Source organism: Corvus kubaryi, unplaced genomic scaffold, assembly GCF_017639235.1.
Source record: "Corvus kubaryi isolate FWS band 111438036 unplaced genomic scaffold, C.kubaryi_AGA036_p1.0 split1-37355, whole genome shotgun sequence".
Classification (NCBI taxonomy): domain Eukaryota; kingdom Metazoa; phylum Chordata; class Aves; order Passeriformes; family Corvidae; genus Corvus; species Corvus kubaryi.
Window position 1 is genome coordinate 56,268 of NW_024582078.1, and position 13,919 is coordinate 70,186.

Consider the following 13,919-nt stretch of genomic DNA (forward strand, 5'->3'; position numbering starts at 1 on the left):
CAAGTTTAAGCATCCCTTTATTGCATAAGCACCAAAGAGGTCACTGCTCCCCTAGCAGCAGCAGAAAGCACATGAAGAAGCAAACGTGGTTTCAGTGTTAGCACCTTTCATTTATGCCCTGTTTCTGAATTCAGCTTTCATTTGGAAGAAGGACTTGTGAGCTCAACAGCAAAACATTTCCCTTTCCCAATCGGCTTTCCAACCCATAGTTTCCTCACAGAGATGCTGCCTGCATTCTAGGCTGTGTTTGATCAGCTTCCTCAAAGAATAAGAAAGGTTGTATTCACCCAGGCCAGATGCCCATACCTTTCAGTGTCCTATCCCTCATACCAGCCAGGAGCAGATGCTCAGATAAATTTAAGGAGCAAGGTCACGTTTCAGCATTGTTTTCTCTCTGTCAGTGAACTGTACTCTCCACCTCCATCAGTGACCGTCCTAGTCATAAGGCAACTCAATTCTGCAGGTCTTACACAGTGTACATTAATTTTTGTCTTTTCTCACTACAGACACTCCAATAAGAATGGGCAAAAAATGAAGGGGAGGGAGGAGAGGAGGAAGGGAGGGGCAAAGAGAACAGAGAAAGATACAAACAGAGAGAGAAACCCTAAATGTTGCTAAACCCTGTTAGTCAGGGCAATAAAGTCTTGAGTCAGGATTATGCAAGTGAACAGCTGAAACTCTACCTGTTGCTAAGCCTCGTTTGTATTAAGTCACAAGTTGTAAGTTCTCTGTTTGCATTGCAGCAGTGTGAAGGCCTCCAGAGTCAGCACTAGCCAGTACTCTATCTTAATAATATACTGCTTTTAATTCCCCACACCTATCCATTTCCGCAGTCTCCTCTCCAAACACCATCATTCTCCACCTCTGGTGATGCTGAGAAGACGACGAGCACCTGTGGAGCAATTTAGCAACCCCTGACATAGGAACTCAGGTTTCTGCCCCGGCAATGGTTTTTCCAGCCGTACCTGGAAAACAAATACATTATGTAATTTGAGGAGTTAGATAATGATTGAATTGGTTATAAAAACAGACTTGGTTAGTCTTTGAGAGTCTTGGGTGAAGACTCTCAAAGATCTCTCTGAAACACATGAATAAATGAAAATTATTACGAGCTCAATCTAAGCGAGCTGGGGGAAGGGGAAGAGAACCAAAAGGAGAGCTCTGGGAGAGGCGGGAAATTTAGGGAATTAGAGCGGGTGCTGTGAGACAGGATTCCTATCTTCTCCTTTCAGCTTTAGGAGAAGGACTGTGCTAAACTCCACCAGATACAGCTTCCCATCCCTTGATCCCCCTGCCTCCCTCAGTCAATAGCACGATTGTCTTTGATCTCCTCTGCCCACTCTTCCCCAGTGTCCACTGCAAATATCCTTACCAGGGACTGAGGCCATGAGCCTCTCGAGCAATCTTCTTGGCACACTGAATATCATCGTCAATGTTATCATTTAGCAATTCTGTAGAGAAGAGAGAAAAGATCAGTACGGAGGAAGAGCAGGGACAGATTGGCAGAAGGAAAGGTGTCCATCAGGAGAAGATCACTGAGAAGATGGATGAATAGAAGGACAGATAGAAATGCCCGGAGCAGCTGCTAGGCAGGTGTCTTTCATGGAATGAACAAAGAAAGGTTCTTTGTTCTGTCCTACCACTTACTTGAGCAACTGATATGGCAGGCATTCTTGGATCCAGCGGTCCTGCCATCATTGCACCAGTACTTGCTGTTGATCTGAAAGATGCCGTAGTCCCTGCTTGGACCATTGTTATTATACGCCTTAGTGTTATAACTACTCTCATGTGCCACCAGGCACACCCCTGCAGAAGGAAGAGAGGAGAACATTAAGGTATACTATGGGTAAATAAGAGGAAAGATATGAAAGGATCTAGGATGAATGAAGTGCTGGAGATCTAATTGAACTGGTGGTATCATAACCTTGAGAACTGGATAGGTAAATTCTTGGAAGAACAAAGCTCTAGATGGGTATTTGTGAACTATAGAAGGGAGCAAGGAAGGGGATGAGGAAGAGAAAAGGTGAAGTCAAAGAAATGGAGGGACAGAATAGTACTGCTGGAAGATGAAAAAGAAGTTGAGAGGGACAAAGGTGGTACAGGCAGAGAGGTGCTGTGGCAGCCCATTATACTCACAGTCAGCAACAGTTGTGCCCTCGAAGCCCTCAAAGCCATTCCGACGTAGGATCCTTGCCATCTCACATCTGGAAAATACTTTTCCCTGGGTGCCTGGCAGAGCCAGCCCAAGGAAAATAAGAAGAAAGCCAAGGAAGAGCATTGACTTTCCCATCACGCAGTCCACAGCAAGATGTGCCAAAGGAACTTGAGCTGTCTGTCTGCCAGGACTGGCTGCAGTGCCAGCTTTTTATTCCTGCTCGCAGGAGGAAGATCAGCTGGTTAAGCAAGCATGTCTGGGAAGTCTGGGCGGTCTTTACAGTAACAAGGCAGTAAGGAAGTGGGCCAAACTCCAAAACAAATTCCTGGAGGGTGCCAGTACCTATTTCACTGCTCCTTCAAGGCTGGGCCGTATGTTTTCCACAGATAATCCAGCAATCCTCATATGGTTTATTTCCTCTAGCTCCAAAGCAAGCTCTTTATCCTTTCATGCTAACAATGCTGCCATACAGCTTTGAAGAAGGAAGGATTGAGGGTGAACAGAGTATTTTTGGGAGGGCGTTGTAGGTGAGGTGTTGAATGGAAGAGCTTCTTTTTTCTTCTCTAGCAGTCATGAGGACATTGCCAGGAGAAATTATTTCATTGGCTTCTTTATGGATTGTTACGCCAACTGACATCACACCTAAGTTGGAGGAAATTGTGCAAAGGCTTCACCTTTGCCGTGAACCCCAGAGAAGAAAGGAGTCCATGCCTCTACAACCCTCTAGCTCAGTGAGGTGCTTCCGGGGGTCCTCTTGTTGGAAATTATATCAATTTAAAATTTGTTACATAACTTTAGTCAGGGGTTTTGTTTGCTTTTGCCCAGATGGAAAGGAGTTGAAGTTTCTTTTTAAAGGACTGTTTCACCACTCCAGGCCTCATGAGTTTAACATCTCAGCAGACTGGGGGTAGCAAAAAAGATACACAAAGGATAATGACCGTTAATGAACATCAACTCCAAACATCACCCCTGGTTGGAGACACCTGGTCTGGGAAAAGATAAATAAGAGGACAAAGAATGAGAACTGAAATAACATCGAAGACAAAGAGATCAATAACCAATAGGAAATCAAATACTAAGAACTGTGTAATGTGGGACCGATGAACATTGAACCAATGAATTTTGATGGGTTTTTACTGTATATGTATGTCAAAAATCTAGTGAAGTGTATGTGTGATGATTTTCTCTGCACATCCTGGGCAATGTGTGGATGAAATGATTTCTGTTGCCCATCCTGGCCTGAATAAAGTAATGCCTTAATTCTGTAACCCTAAAATGTTGTTGGAGAGCTTTTGTTTTTCCTGCAGTTTCGGTGACACAATGAGGACCCAAGTGTAGATGCCACGTGGCAGAACACAAGTCTGACACAGCAGATGACGAACTGCTTAGCTGTAACAAGTCTTAAACTGATTTAAAGGGAAAAACTGATGAAACAAGAAAGCAGGATTTAAAAGCCCTGGCTTGCTGTCCTGATACTGCTCATTTGTATCAGGTGGTTGGGAGTTGCTCACCCTGGTTTTAAGGCTGTAGTGCAATAGTGCCCAATTAAAGCAAAACCAGACCAGGTGCTCTCAGAGAAGCAATAATGTGCTGTGGATGGTCGAGTTTTTTGGGGTAAAGGCATGAAAATAAGTTTATATTAAATAAAGTTAATATTAATAAAGTTATTATTAAATATTTTAAAAATTATTATTAAATAAAGTACATATTAAAAAATAAAGTTTATACCATCGAATTTATCCACTTCTGAAAGGCTCTGTCTGGTGACTGTTAAGTATCAGTGAAGATCAGGGTCTTTTCCTAAGGTGGTGTCTGTGAGATGTTAATCTTTGCGCCCAAGGTGGGCACCCTTATCTTGACAAGTGATTATTGCTCCGGATAAAGAAGTGGGAGGGGGGTGCTGATGGGGGAAGTTTTGCTCTGCCTGATCTGAGAGACTTCTGTGTGCTTGGGATAATGTGTTACAACTTCAGGTGATTGTGCCCTGAGTAACCCAAGTGTTGGTGGGCTTTAAATCATGTTTTGTAATGGTGAGAATTATCTCATGGGAAGGATCTTGTATTCCACTGAGTTTTGTGCCAGTGCAGGACGGCTTTTTAGTCTTCCTCAGAGGACTTCCAGTTTGGTTTTAAATGGTGTCAGTTGGCAGAGGTTTGCCATTCCTTGGGGAGGTGACCTCATATTCTAGTAGATGTCATCATTCTCTCTCCTAAAGCACAGCAGATGTGTATAAAGCTATTTGTGATAAACATCAATGCTGTCAATTTTTATTTTTTGTTTTTATTTCTGGGTGGTTTAGAGCCTGAAGTGTGTGTATGGGGGGTGTAAGATGTATTAAACCCTGTATCAGTGGTTGCTTTTGCCTCGTTTACTGTGACTGTGGTTTTTTCTAGGCAAGTTTTTGTCATTTCTGGGAAAGGGATCTCCTTTACCAAGGCACTTTTAGAAGTGTTGCCTGGAGACAGTTTGTTACTGTAAACTTCAGCACTTGGCTCTACAATTGAGTAAATGATTCTGAAATGAGTGACAGGTATTAGAAAATTTGTAAATAACCGCGAAATATGTACTGTTATTTTATTTACCCTTGTATAGTGCAGAATTTGTTTCCAAGACCTGCTTTGTATAGAAGGTTGGACTTCTTAAAGTTTTGCACAACTTTGTGACTTGAGATTCAACTGTCAGATAAGATTTAAACTTGAAATCTTTTTGGAAATGCAAAAAAAGAGCCTCACATTTCCAACAATAGCTTTCCTACATTATTTGAAGGAACAGTGGGAATTCTTTGGGCAAATGTGACACCTGAATAGCTTTAAGTGCAGCAGGGCTCACTGCTCATTCTATACCATAGTTTGAAGTTGGCTTCCTTACCTGTTGCTGGTGCTTCCATGTCGGATTGCTTTGCTTGTCACATAAAGAAAGTGACAGTTGCACTTGTTAGAGCTTTCACCTCCAGAGGCCTCCTCAGCATCTTCGACTTGAATCTCAACTGAGCAGAGTGAACTACTTCCATATATTGGTCACGTGGAAGAATATTTGTTCTCCGAGTTGATTTTTATGCATGGGTGTGGATACAAATATGCTGCTAGCAAGAATTTTTCTTGCTTCTTTCCAGTCCTGTGAGATATTTTTCTGTCTCGTGGAAGATATTAGTAGAGTTCTATAAGCTATGAACACCTGCGACCTTGAAAAGCTTTGTTTATAGTACAGTAGAAAAATATTTTGACAATGGATGTTTTAGGATTTTAGCCAATCACCCCAAGAGGTGGCTGATCCTTTGTCCAATTAGACTATGAAGAAAAAAGTCTATAAAAGAGTTGTAAAACAATTAAATAAATCAATCTTGCTGCACAATTCCTGCCTGCTGGATCTCTCTTCTCCTCCCTACCACTGTGGGATACCGCGACACATGGGAGTACTAAAAATGGTAGTACCTCACTTCAAAGTTCTGCCATTTATCAATTGAGACTCCAGGTTAAGGGGCAGAATGAAGATAATGCCATAAATAAAATTGTTACCAGATGATAAATGGCCTACACCTGGTTAGCTCACACAAGGCTTGTTCTCCAGAACTACTGGCCTATGCAAAGTGCACAATGCCCATTGTGTGAGGAGGAGGACTGGAAATTCACTGGCCTCAGTGCCCTGCCAACTCAGCCAGGTCACCTGGAACATTGGGGTCTACAACCACCAGGGACCACCAGAGAGACCCCCCCCAGGAGAGAAGAACACATGAGCAAAGGGGAGGGGAAATATGTTAATGATTTTGTGGGAAATGATTATCATATGTATGTTTAGTCTGGAACAATCAATGAATATGTATACAAAGTACAGTATATAAACAGAAACTTTCCTGTACTCAGCATGCCCAGCTTTGGGAGGAGCTGCATCCTGCTTCTTAATGCTACATTGGTGTTAAGGAGGTTTTTTATTTTACCGAATTTCTGGTAACAAAATAATTAAATCCCTGTACTGGATTGTCTTAAGTGACAATAAACCAGCACAAGATTGCTACAACGGGGTTTGCAGAGAATTCCCAGCTAAGAGTCATATGTCCTAAGTCTGATGAGGAGCAGCTGAGGGAGCTGGGAAAGGGGCTCAGGCTGGAGCAGAGGAGGCTCAGGGGGGACCTTGTGGCTCTGCACAAGTCCCTGACAGGAGGGGGCAGCCGGGGGGGCCGGGCTCTGCTCGCAGGGAACAGGGACAGGAGGAGAGGGAATGGCCTCAGGCTGGGCCAGGGGAGGTTCAGGTTGGACATGAGGAAGAATTTCTTCACTGAAAGGGTGGTCAGGCCTTGGAAGGGCCTGCCCAGGGAGGTGGCAGAATCCCCATCCTATACTTCCTTATTTACTGCTTACAGTTCTATTGATCAAACAAAGGTTGAAGTACAACTCCTGGGGCCTATGGCTTTTTTATTTTAGTCAGTAGTGCTAGGCTCTGGCACAAGTTAGTCTCTCACTACACATCCATGGTCAAGGAGTAGAGGTTTCCATGCATTCTGCCATCATCTTAAACCCTGGACTTGTGGCTTCCACTCTGTTTCTGGGACAGGACACATATACCACTGTGTCAGGTGTTTAGAAGAGATGGGTTGGAAACAACCAGTCACAGAATCATAGAATCATAGAACCATGAAACCTAGGACTTGGAAGGGCCTCCTACACCCCTTCTGCCCTGCCTACCCCTCCTGAAGAGCCTGTAACTGTCCGGAAGAAACAGGTGAAGAACCTTTGGCTAAAGAACCTTCTCCTTCTGAGTGAAGAACCAGAACCCAGAACGTGGTCAGGTACTGAAACAGGTTCCCCAGAGAATTGGCTACAGCACCGAGCCAGCTGTCAGACACATGATGTAGTTGTTGGCGTGGTCCTGTACAGGGCCAGGAGTTGCAGGATTTGGACTCAATGATCCTTGTGGGTCCCTTCCAACTCAGCAGATTTTGTGATTCACCCAGAAGATTTTTCGCCCAGAAGGTTCTTTACCCACATGGTTCTTCACTCAAAGGGTGGTTGAGCACTGGAACAGGCTTCCCAGACAAGTGGTCATGGCACTGAGCCAGCTGTCAGACACACAGTGTGATTGTTAGGGCTGTCCTGTGCAGGGCCAGGAGTTGGACTTGATGACCCTTATGGGTCCCTTTCAACAGAGGGATTAAATGATTCTATGATTCCTAATATCTTACGTAAAACTCACCTGACACAGTCCCACATGCATCCTCTAAAATCAACATTGGGCTGCCACATCATTCCCCCCATTTCCCTTCTTCCCTTTGCCCTTTCTTCTTCTTTTGTGTTTTCTTTTTTATTTATGTTGGCCCTCGGTTGAGGCTTTCCGGTTTTCCATCTTTCCATGAACCTGCACTCGGTAAATGCAGGTATACCACGGGTTTCCCCAGTTGCTCTTCACAAGAAGTTTGACATGTGAAAAGGCTCTGGGAAGCAGCATGCTCTGTGAAGAGGGAAAAGGGGGCCATTAAAAGCAACTGTGAAATCAAGATGTCTTACCCTGCCAGCCCTGTTTCTGCTCAGGAACAAGATCCCAAAAGTAGGTGGGAGAAGGAATAGAGATCTGAAGCTCGCTGCTGGTACTGGGGCTGCTGGGGAGACTGGGGACAAGGGAAGGCACTTGGCATCCTCTGCATGCTGGCCCGGCTGGGGCTGCGTCTCCTTTCCCTCTGCCCCCTGCTCTGTGCTGACAGAGGGGTTGGGAAGTGGTCCCGTGCATGGGGCTGGTGTGTGACCCCACTGAGCTCCCACCATCCGCTCTGCCTGCCGTTCTCCTGGCAGGCTGAGAGCCCCGGGAGAAGAGGGGCATGCTGTGCTGGGGCGACACTGTCCGGAGTCAGCAGGGCACAGAGTGGAGCAACAGTGATGCCTGACAGCTTTTGCCACCACTTGTCCCTGTTCCTCCATGGCACAAGGTCCATTTGTTGTTTGGATGGAGGGGCTGCATGTTCATCTGGCTTTTCTGAAGGCAGTGGCTGCAGCCAGGGATCTCTCAGGAGCTGTGTTGCCACAGGCCTGACCCTGTCCTTTGGCTACCACGACCACATGCTATTCAGCCCTCCAAGCCCCACCAGGTCTCTTTTGGCAGTGATCCAGGACTCTCTGCCCAGGGAGGAAACATTCACATCCTCCCTGCCACAGACTTGCAATCAAACCTGTTTTGCTGCCTGGCATCTGGCCCCCACGTGTGGAGCATACCTTCAGAGGGAAAGTCTGAATGGGGTCTTTTTCTGTATTGTAGGTGAACATCCCCAGGAGAGTTTCCTCTTCTCTGTCTGCATCCACTCCCTTGGGGGCAAAGCACAAGGAGAGCAAGTCGGGCTCGTCCGACAAAGAGAGAATGTACAAGCTGGATCAGCCCTCTTAAACACCCAGCCTCTCCCAAGGCTCTGGCAGCAGTCTGGCATTGATTAGGGTAGAGCTCAGTCTCTGCCTTGTGTTTTGGTCAACCCTTAGGTGCTTGGCCAGAACGGGTCTTAAGAAGGATGGAGCTCTCAAGCCCTGGAAGTGTCGCACTGGAGCACGGCAGTGCTCAGGGGAGTGCAGGACACGAAGCTCAGAGGAGGCACAAAAGCAAGCAAGACCCTACCCTGACTTCCCCCCAGGGCCAGATCCCCACCAGAAATGCCCAGCAGACTTACAAAGACAGCGATGTCTTTGGGGGCACTGATGATGGTCCCACTTGGAGAGGCTTCTTTGGTGATGTGCTGCACTGTGATGGCAGTCAGGTGGACTCGTGCTGGCAACCTGATGACAACCTGGCCCTGCTGCCCTTTGAAAGCCCAGCAGTTTCCTGGGAAAACTTTTGGCTGCAACCAGAACGCAAGAGCAATGACGTGTGGGCCAACACAACTGCCCATGTAGCTTGAAGCGTTGGGGCTGACATGCCTGTGGAGTTTATTTCAGCTTGAAAACAAGGGGCAATTGAGGAAATGGACAGAAGCAGAAGGACTTCCCTGCCTGCCAAAGTGGGCTCAGCATGGCAGAACAGAGAATGCTGGTTACGAAACCATCCTAGTCAGGGACAAGGAGAAACACCTCTGCCCAGGGACTCTGTAGGGCATCCCCCCCTCCTCTTGCCTCCACCCTGAAAAGCAGTTCTTAGGGTTGACAGTGGAGACAGGGTCACCAGGTAGAAAGAAAGCCTTTTACCCAGCTGTGGCCGAGGACTGTGGGCAGAATGCAGCAGTACAGCTCAGCTTGGCCCCACTCCCCTCCAGAGAGGAACCACTGCTTCTCAGCAAGCCCAGCCCTGTGTTCTACCTTTGGTTTCAGGAATCCATCTACACCGTGGGCTTGAGCAGTACCACTGGGCTGAGGGGAGACCCCCCGAGAATGGTTCCCAAATCCACAGGAGGGAAGAAAACTGATGATTTCTGCTAACATACCTGCAGAATAGTATCAGGAGGGCTGGCAGTCCAGAATAAGCGTAAAATCCTGCAGAGACCGCTGTCTTTGCAGTCATAGGTCTGGGAAGTTCTCTGTGTGTCAATGGTGGCTCCTGTAAGGAAGGGAGAGCAAAAGGCTGCAAGCAGCTACAGCCTGGGAGGGCTTGGCTCAGACACCATTTCTGATGCCACTGGCCAGCTCCATGTCCACTTGTCCTGTCCACATCTGCAATGACAGCAGCCACATGCCTGGTGACTGCTTCTCCCACAGGGCTGAGTGCTGGGAGGCAGCAAAGGATAACCCAGCCATTCCTTTTCCAGATGCAGCGGAGAGGAGGAAGGCCCCTCCATCCATCCAGGGACATCTGTCATTTCTGTGCCATCCCCACAGGAACGTGTGTGGGGGCAGCCCCAGTCACCCTTGAGGCTGTGGACAGCACACAGAAAAGGGCAAGGCAAGGAGACCGGGCTGCTTGTGTCCTTACCAGAGCTCTTCAGGGCCCAGTCCATCTTGACACAGGATTCCAAAGCCGTCTGGGTCAGTTCCTGGGAAAACCATGAGCAAACACAGGAAAGGACCACATCAGTGGAGAGTTCAGCACGCTGCCATCACCCACAGAGGCAGAGCTCAGTGTCAGCCATGCATGGCAAGGCGTGCCCTCAGAGCTGGGAAACTGTGCTGCTGACATGAGCCACGAGGAGTGAGAACAGCATCTGTGGCCACAACATTCTGACCCCACCAACAATGCCAAGGAGAGCTTGGGTCACCTTCAAACCGCTGATCTCCGCCCTCAGCTGAGTGACCTCTTCCAGCAGATTCTGCAACTTTTGGGTTTCAATCAAAGTGTGTGAATTCCTGCAGGAAGAGAAAAGCAGATCTTGTCAAAGCAGCCCATTCCTTCTGTGAAGCACCTGAGCTCAGTGAGGAGACACACATGCTTTCCCTGCTTTGCCAGTGCTTCCTTCCAGCCCAAGCTGAGCAAAAGGCAAAGGCAGGATGGAAATATGGGAGCCTTTGCTGTTTGGAAACTGAGCACAGGTAGCACAAGGTTAGCTGACACTTCTGCACAGACACAGTTCCAGTTCAGGAAATCTCTCTTACCAGAGGGTTTTCAGTCCTGCTGGAAATACACTTGTCAGCTCCTGAAAGAGAAAATTCTCCATTAGAACCTCTACTGCCAGAGCCACTGTGGCTTCCCAGGGAAGACTACACAATCTGCTTCTTCTTCGGGTCATGCCATGTGGAAGCAGAAGAGCCGGAGATTTATCCAGCAACCCTCCCTTGCAGGAGGTGTCTGTCCCACAACAGTCACTAACCTCCATCATTCCCTTTGTCCACGGTAACCATCCTGGCACGGCAGTCCCGCAGAAAACAACAGCTGCAAATCACATCACCGAGAGGCAGTTACTGGACTGGGGTTTGCAGCAAACCCCTGGGGCCCATTGTCTCCTCCTCAGCTGCCTTGGGGGTCAGGCAGCAGGTCAGCTGAGGAGCGCAGAATGTGGGGTGCAGAGAGAGGATGCACCTCTGACTGAGGGCCATCAGCCCAGGCTTCAGGGGACATCCCAGCATGGTCTTCAGTTGTGTTTGTTGCCCCAGATCTACTCCCTGTTTCCCCTCGCTTCAGTGAGCACCAAGACCAGGCTGTAGGGGCTAGGGGAGGTACCTCCCCATCCCTCCCCTTGCACAGCCCCTCCCCTCTGGGCATCCCCAGTTCAGCTTTGGAAATACCTATGCCCTTCTCTCTCAACCTTGCAGCAAGCCATCCAGTCCAGTGGCCAGACCAGTAGCATGGCTGTGAGACTACCTGGGAATCTTACTGGTGGTCCACAAGCCAGTCCCAGTCAAGGGCACACTCAGGAAGCCCTTGGGCCACAGGAGTTTCCACACCTAATGGCCCCGAAGGAAAGCTGGTGTCCAGCACAGCCAGGCTGTCACTCTCAGTTTTTTGCTCATGAAAACTCACCAAGAGCCACTGAGAACAACAAGATGAAGACTTTAAAGCTCTTCTTCTGCTGGACCATCTTTTGCCTGAAAGACAGGGAGCCCTGCTGCTGTCAATTACCTGAGCCTTAGGCAAACCCCTTCACAGCAAGGAAGCACAGGAGCTTCGTCTGACTTTGGTCCCAGAGCTCTCCCACACCTGCACAAACTCTTACCAGAGCTGGGGAAAACCCTTTCCCTGCAGATGCGTGGCTCTCCCCCGAGCACCTGGCTAGGCAGCAGTTTGTCCTACTGCAGCCAAAGCTGGAGGCTCTGGCTCTGGTGTGCCAGTGACGCTGCCAAGGGGCTTTGCTCTTGGCTCTGCTGGAGACTGGCCTCAGCACAAGCAGTGCTCAAGCTTCATCATCCAAGTGAGAGCACCAGGCTGCTGGTTAGGGAACACCCTCTGCTCTCCCCTTGGCTTGCACTGGCCCTCAGGCATTCCCATCCTGTCCCCTGTCTAGAGTAGAAACATGTAGTATGTACTCTGTGAGGATGGCATGTGCTCAGAAGATTTCTCCCCAGGGAGACAAGGGCACCTGCCAGTTGCCAAATAAGCTTGAAGAGCATCCCTTGGAAAAGAAACCAGAGAAAAGTTAAGCCTGTCTCTTGAGTCTCTTCTCTTCTTCAGCTGGGACCCATCCCCACAGAAAGGGGACTTAACACATCACAGGGCTGGTCTTCAGAAAACCTGTCAGCTTCCCCAGGCTGCTCTAACCCCACTGACCTCGTTACACCACACCCATCCTACTGTTCCAACCTGACACCCTGGGCAGGAGCAGCCCACTTCATACCAGCTCATTGGGCAGCTGCTGAGCTCCACAGTCACCTCTGCCAGTGGTTGATCAGCCTCATGCTCCAAGTACTGTTTGGAAGGCTCGTAACGGCTTGTCTGGTGAGCCTTTCTCCTTGCCATCCCTCCGTGCTCAGCTCTACCTCCTCAGGGGTATGAGGGGATGTCTGCCCAGTGCAACAGCCAACAGTTACTGGACTGGGGTTTGCAGCAAACCCTCAGGGCCCATTGTCTCCTCCCTGCTGCCTTGGGGGTCAGGCAGCAGGTCAGCTGAGGAGTGTCGAATGTGGGGCGCCACGTTCCATCCCCACGCTCTGACCTCACAGCCGTGGTGGCTCTGCTTTCACAATTGGGGTGCCCAGGGTGACACAGCAACAGTGCATCTGGGTGTCCCCATTTTGTTTTGCAAAATGCAGTGCTGGGAGGACTGCCTCAAGGTTGGGTGGTTCATCCCACCATCTAACTAGGAAGTTACACATAAACAAGCAAAGGATGCTTGCAAAGGGCCAGGAATCATAGAATCATCATGCAGTTACAGGATGGTTTGGATTGGAAGGATGCTGCAGGGCCATGCATGTCTGAACTCTGGGGGTTATTACAATTCAGCCTCAACAGTACCAGGGAGGCTGCCCCTGAGGCCATCAGCTGGGGCCTGTTCACCTTACAGTAATGGAACCACACACCCTGGAACGTGTGAAGCCCAGTTTCTTGCAGCTTTGTGTGTGAAAGACAGACTTTTGGTGCCCAGTGACTAACTCAGAGGTGATTTTCTGGTTAGAACAACCATACCTTTCCTATCAATTTGTGTTATCTATAAAAGTTTATTGCTGTTGCCTTTGCTGGACAGAAGTATTAACTTGAGCTTGTTTCCTCCACCCAATTGTTCCCACTGCTCTCCCAAGTTGTGGAAAATTTATTATCTCCAGGACTTCTAACTTCTGCCAGACTGGGTCTGATCATAGTGCTGAAATAATTACGAGAGAGAGAGTGGACACACAAATAGTACCATTGCATTCATCTTCTTTCCTGCCATAATAAAACATCCTCAGTATCTCATTTCTTCTCCTCTTCCCAGCTTACCCTCAATTGCATCCAGAGGTTTTTCACTTCTGATTTACAGCCTGGGCAATACCACCCTGCTCAGACCTGGCATTGCATGCAAGATCCCATTTGTTCTCCAAGAAAAGGAAACCACAAAAACATGGCCTCTGTTGCCTCCCTTTCCCTTGCAAGTTACTTTAACCTGCTCCACAAGGGATTCTGTTGACCGAGGGCCAAGGACAGCCCCTGGTTCCCTCGGCACCGACTGACGGGGCACAGAGTCCTGCTGTAAGGGAAGCCAAAAAGGCCTGATGGGCAAGCAAAGGAGATGTGCAGGAAGGCAAGCTGAAAGGAGCTCCCTTCACCCAGCTTCAGGCCTCCTGCTGGAAAACCTGTGGTGAGAGAGGACCAGGCTTTGCTGAACACAGCCACAGTAGCTGGAACAGACCCATGTGGCATTTCTGATGGGGTATCCAACAAAATGTGCTCATATATGCACCACAGTCTTACATAACTGAAGAAAGGACCAAAAAGCCAGGTGGGAACCCAAGTCCTTTGC

At 48.4% G+C, this 13,919-nt stretch overlaps 2 protein-coding genes across 2 annotated transcripts; both read right to left on the reverse strand.

The window, feature by feature from the left end:
- LYZ (lysozyme) lies at positions 1–2,366 on the reverse strand. The gene is made up of 4 exons (XM_042013539.1): positions 2,137–2,366; positions 1,648–1,806; positions 1,373–1,451; positions 1–965 (listed from the first exon to the last, which is right to left on the reverse strand). The coding sequence occupies exons 1-4, from the start codon at positions 2,288–2,290 to the stop codon at positions 905–907; spliced, it is 453 nt and encodes a 150-aa protein (XP_041869473.1). The 5' UTR covers positions 2,291–2,366; the 3' UTR covers positions 1–904.
- A 4,124-nt stretch (positions 2,367–6,490) lies between these two features.
- Positions 6,491–10,767, reverse strand: LOC121657611 (sperm-associated antigen 4 protein-like). The gene is made up of 7 exons (XM_042013500.1): positions 10,645–10,767; positions 10,311–10,398; positions 10,028–10,088; positions 9,543–9,655; positions 8,796–8,963; positions 8,353–8,442; positions 6,491–7,597 (listed from the first exon to the last, which is right to left on the reverse strand). The coding sequence occupies exons 1-7, from the start codon at positions 10,704–10,706 to the stop codon at positions 7,451–7,453; spliced, it is 729 nt and encodes a 242-aa protein (XP_041869434.1). The 5' UTR covers positions 10,707–10,767; the 3' UTR covers positions 6,491–7,450.
- Positions 10,768–13,919: the final 3,152 nt, after the last annotated feature.

Bases quoted from the DNA above. Each gene is read 5' to 3' on its own strand.
- LYZ (XM_042013539.1), bottom strand. From the start codon at position 2,290: ATGGGAAAGTCAATGCTCTTCCTTGGCTTTCTTCTTATTTTCCTTGGG. The intron at 1,807-2,136 runs GTGAGTATAATG...TTCCTTCTGCAG, and splicing joins GGGCACAACTGTTGCTGACT to GGGTGTGCCTGGTGGCACAT. The intron at 1,452-1,647 runs GTAAGTGGTAGG...TCTTCTCTACAG, and splicing joins CTGCCATATCAGTTGCTCAA to AATTGCTAAATGATAACATT.
- LOC121657611 (XM_042013500.1), bottom strand. From the start codon at position 10,706: ATGGAGAATTTTCTCTTTCAGGAGCTGACAAGTGTATTTCCAGCAGGA. The intron at 10,089-10,310 runs GTGACCCAAGCT...TGGTTTTCCCAG, and splicing joins CGGAGATCAGCGGTTTGAAG to GAACTGACCCAGACGGCTTT. The intron at 7,598-8,352 runs GTATGCTCCACA...CCCTCTTCACAG, and splicing joins TTCAGACTTTCCCTCTGAAG to AGCATGCTGCTTCCCAGAGC.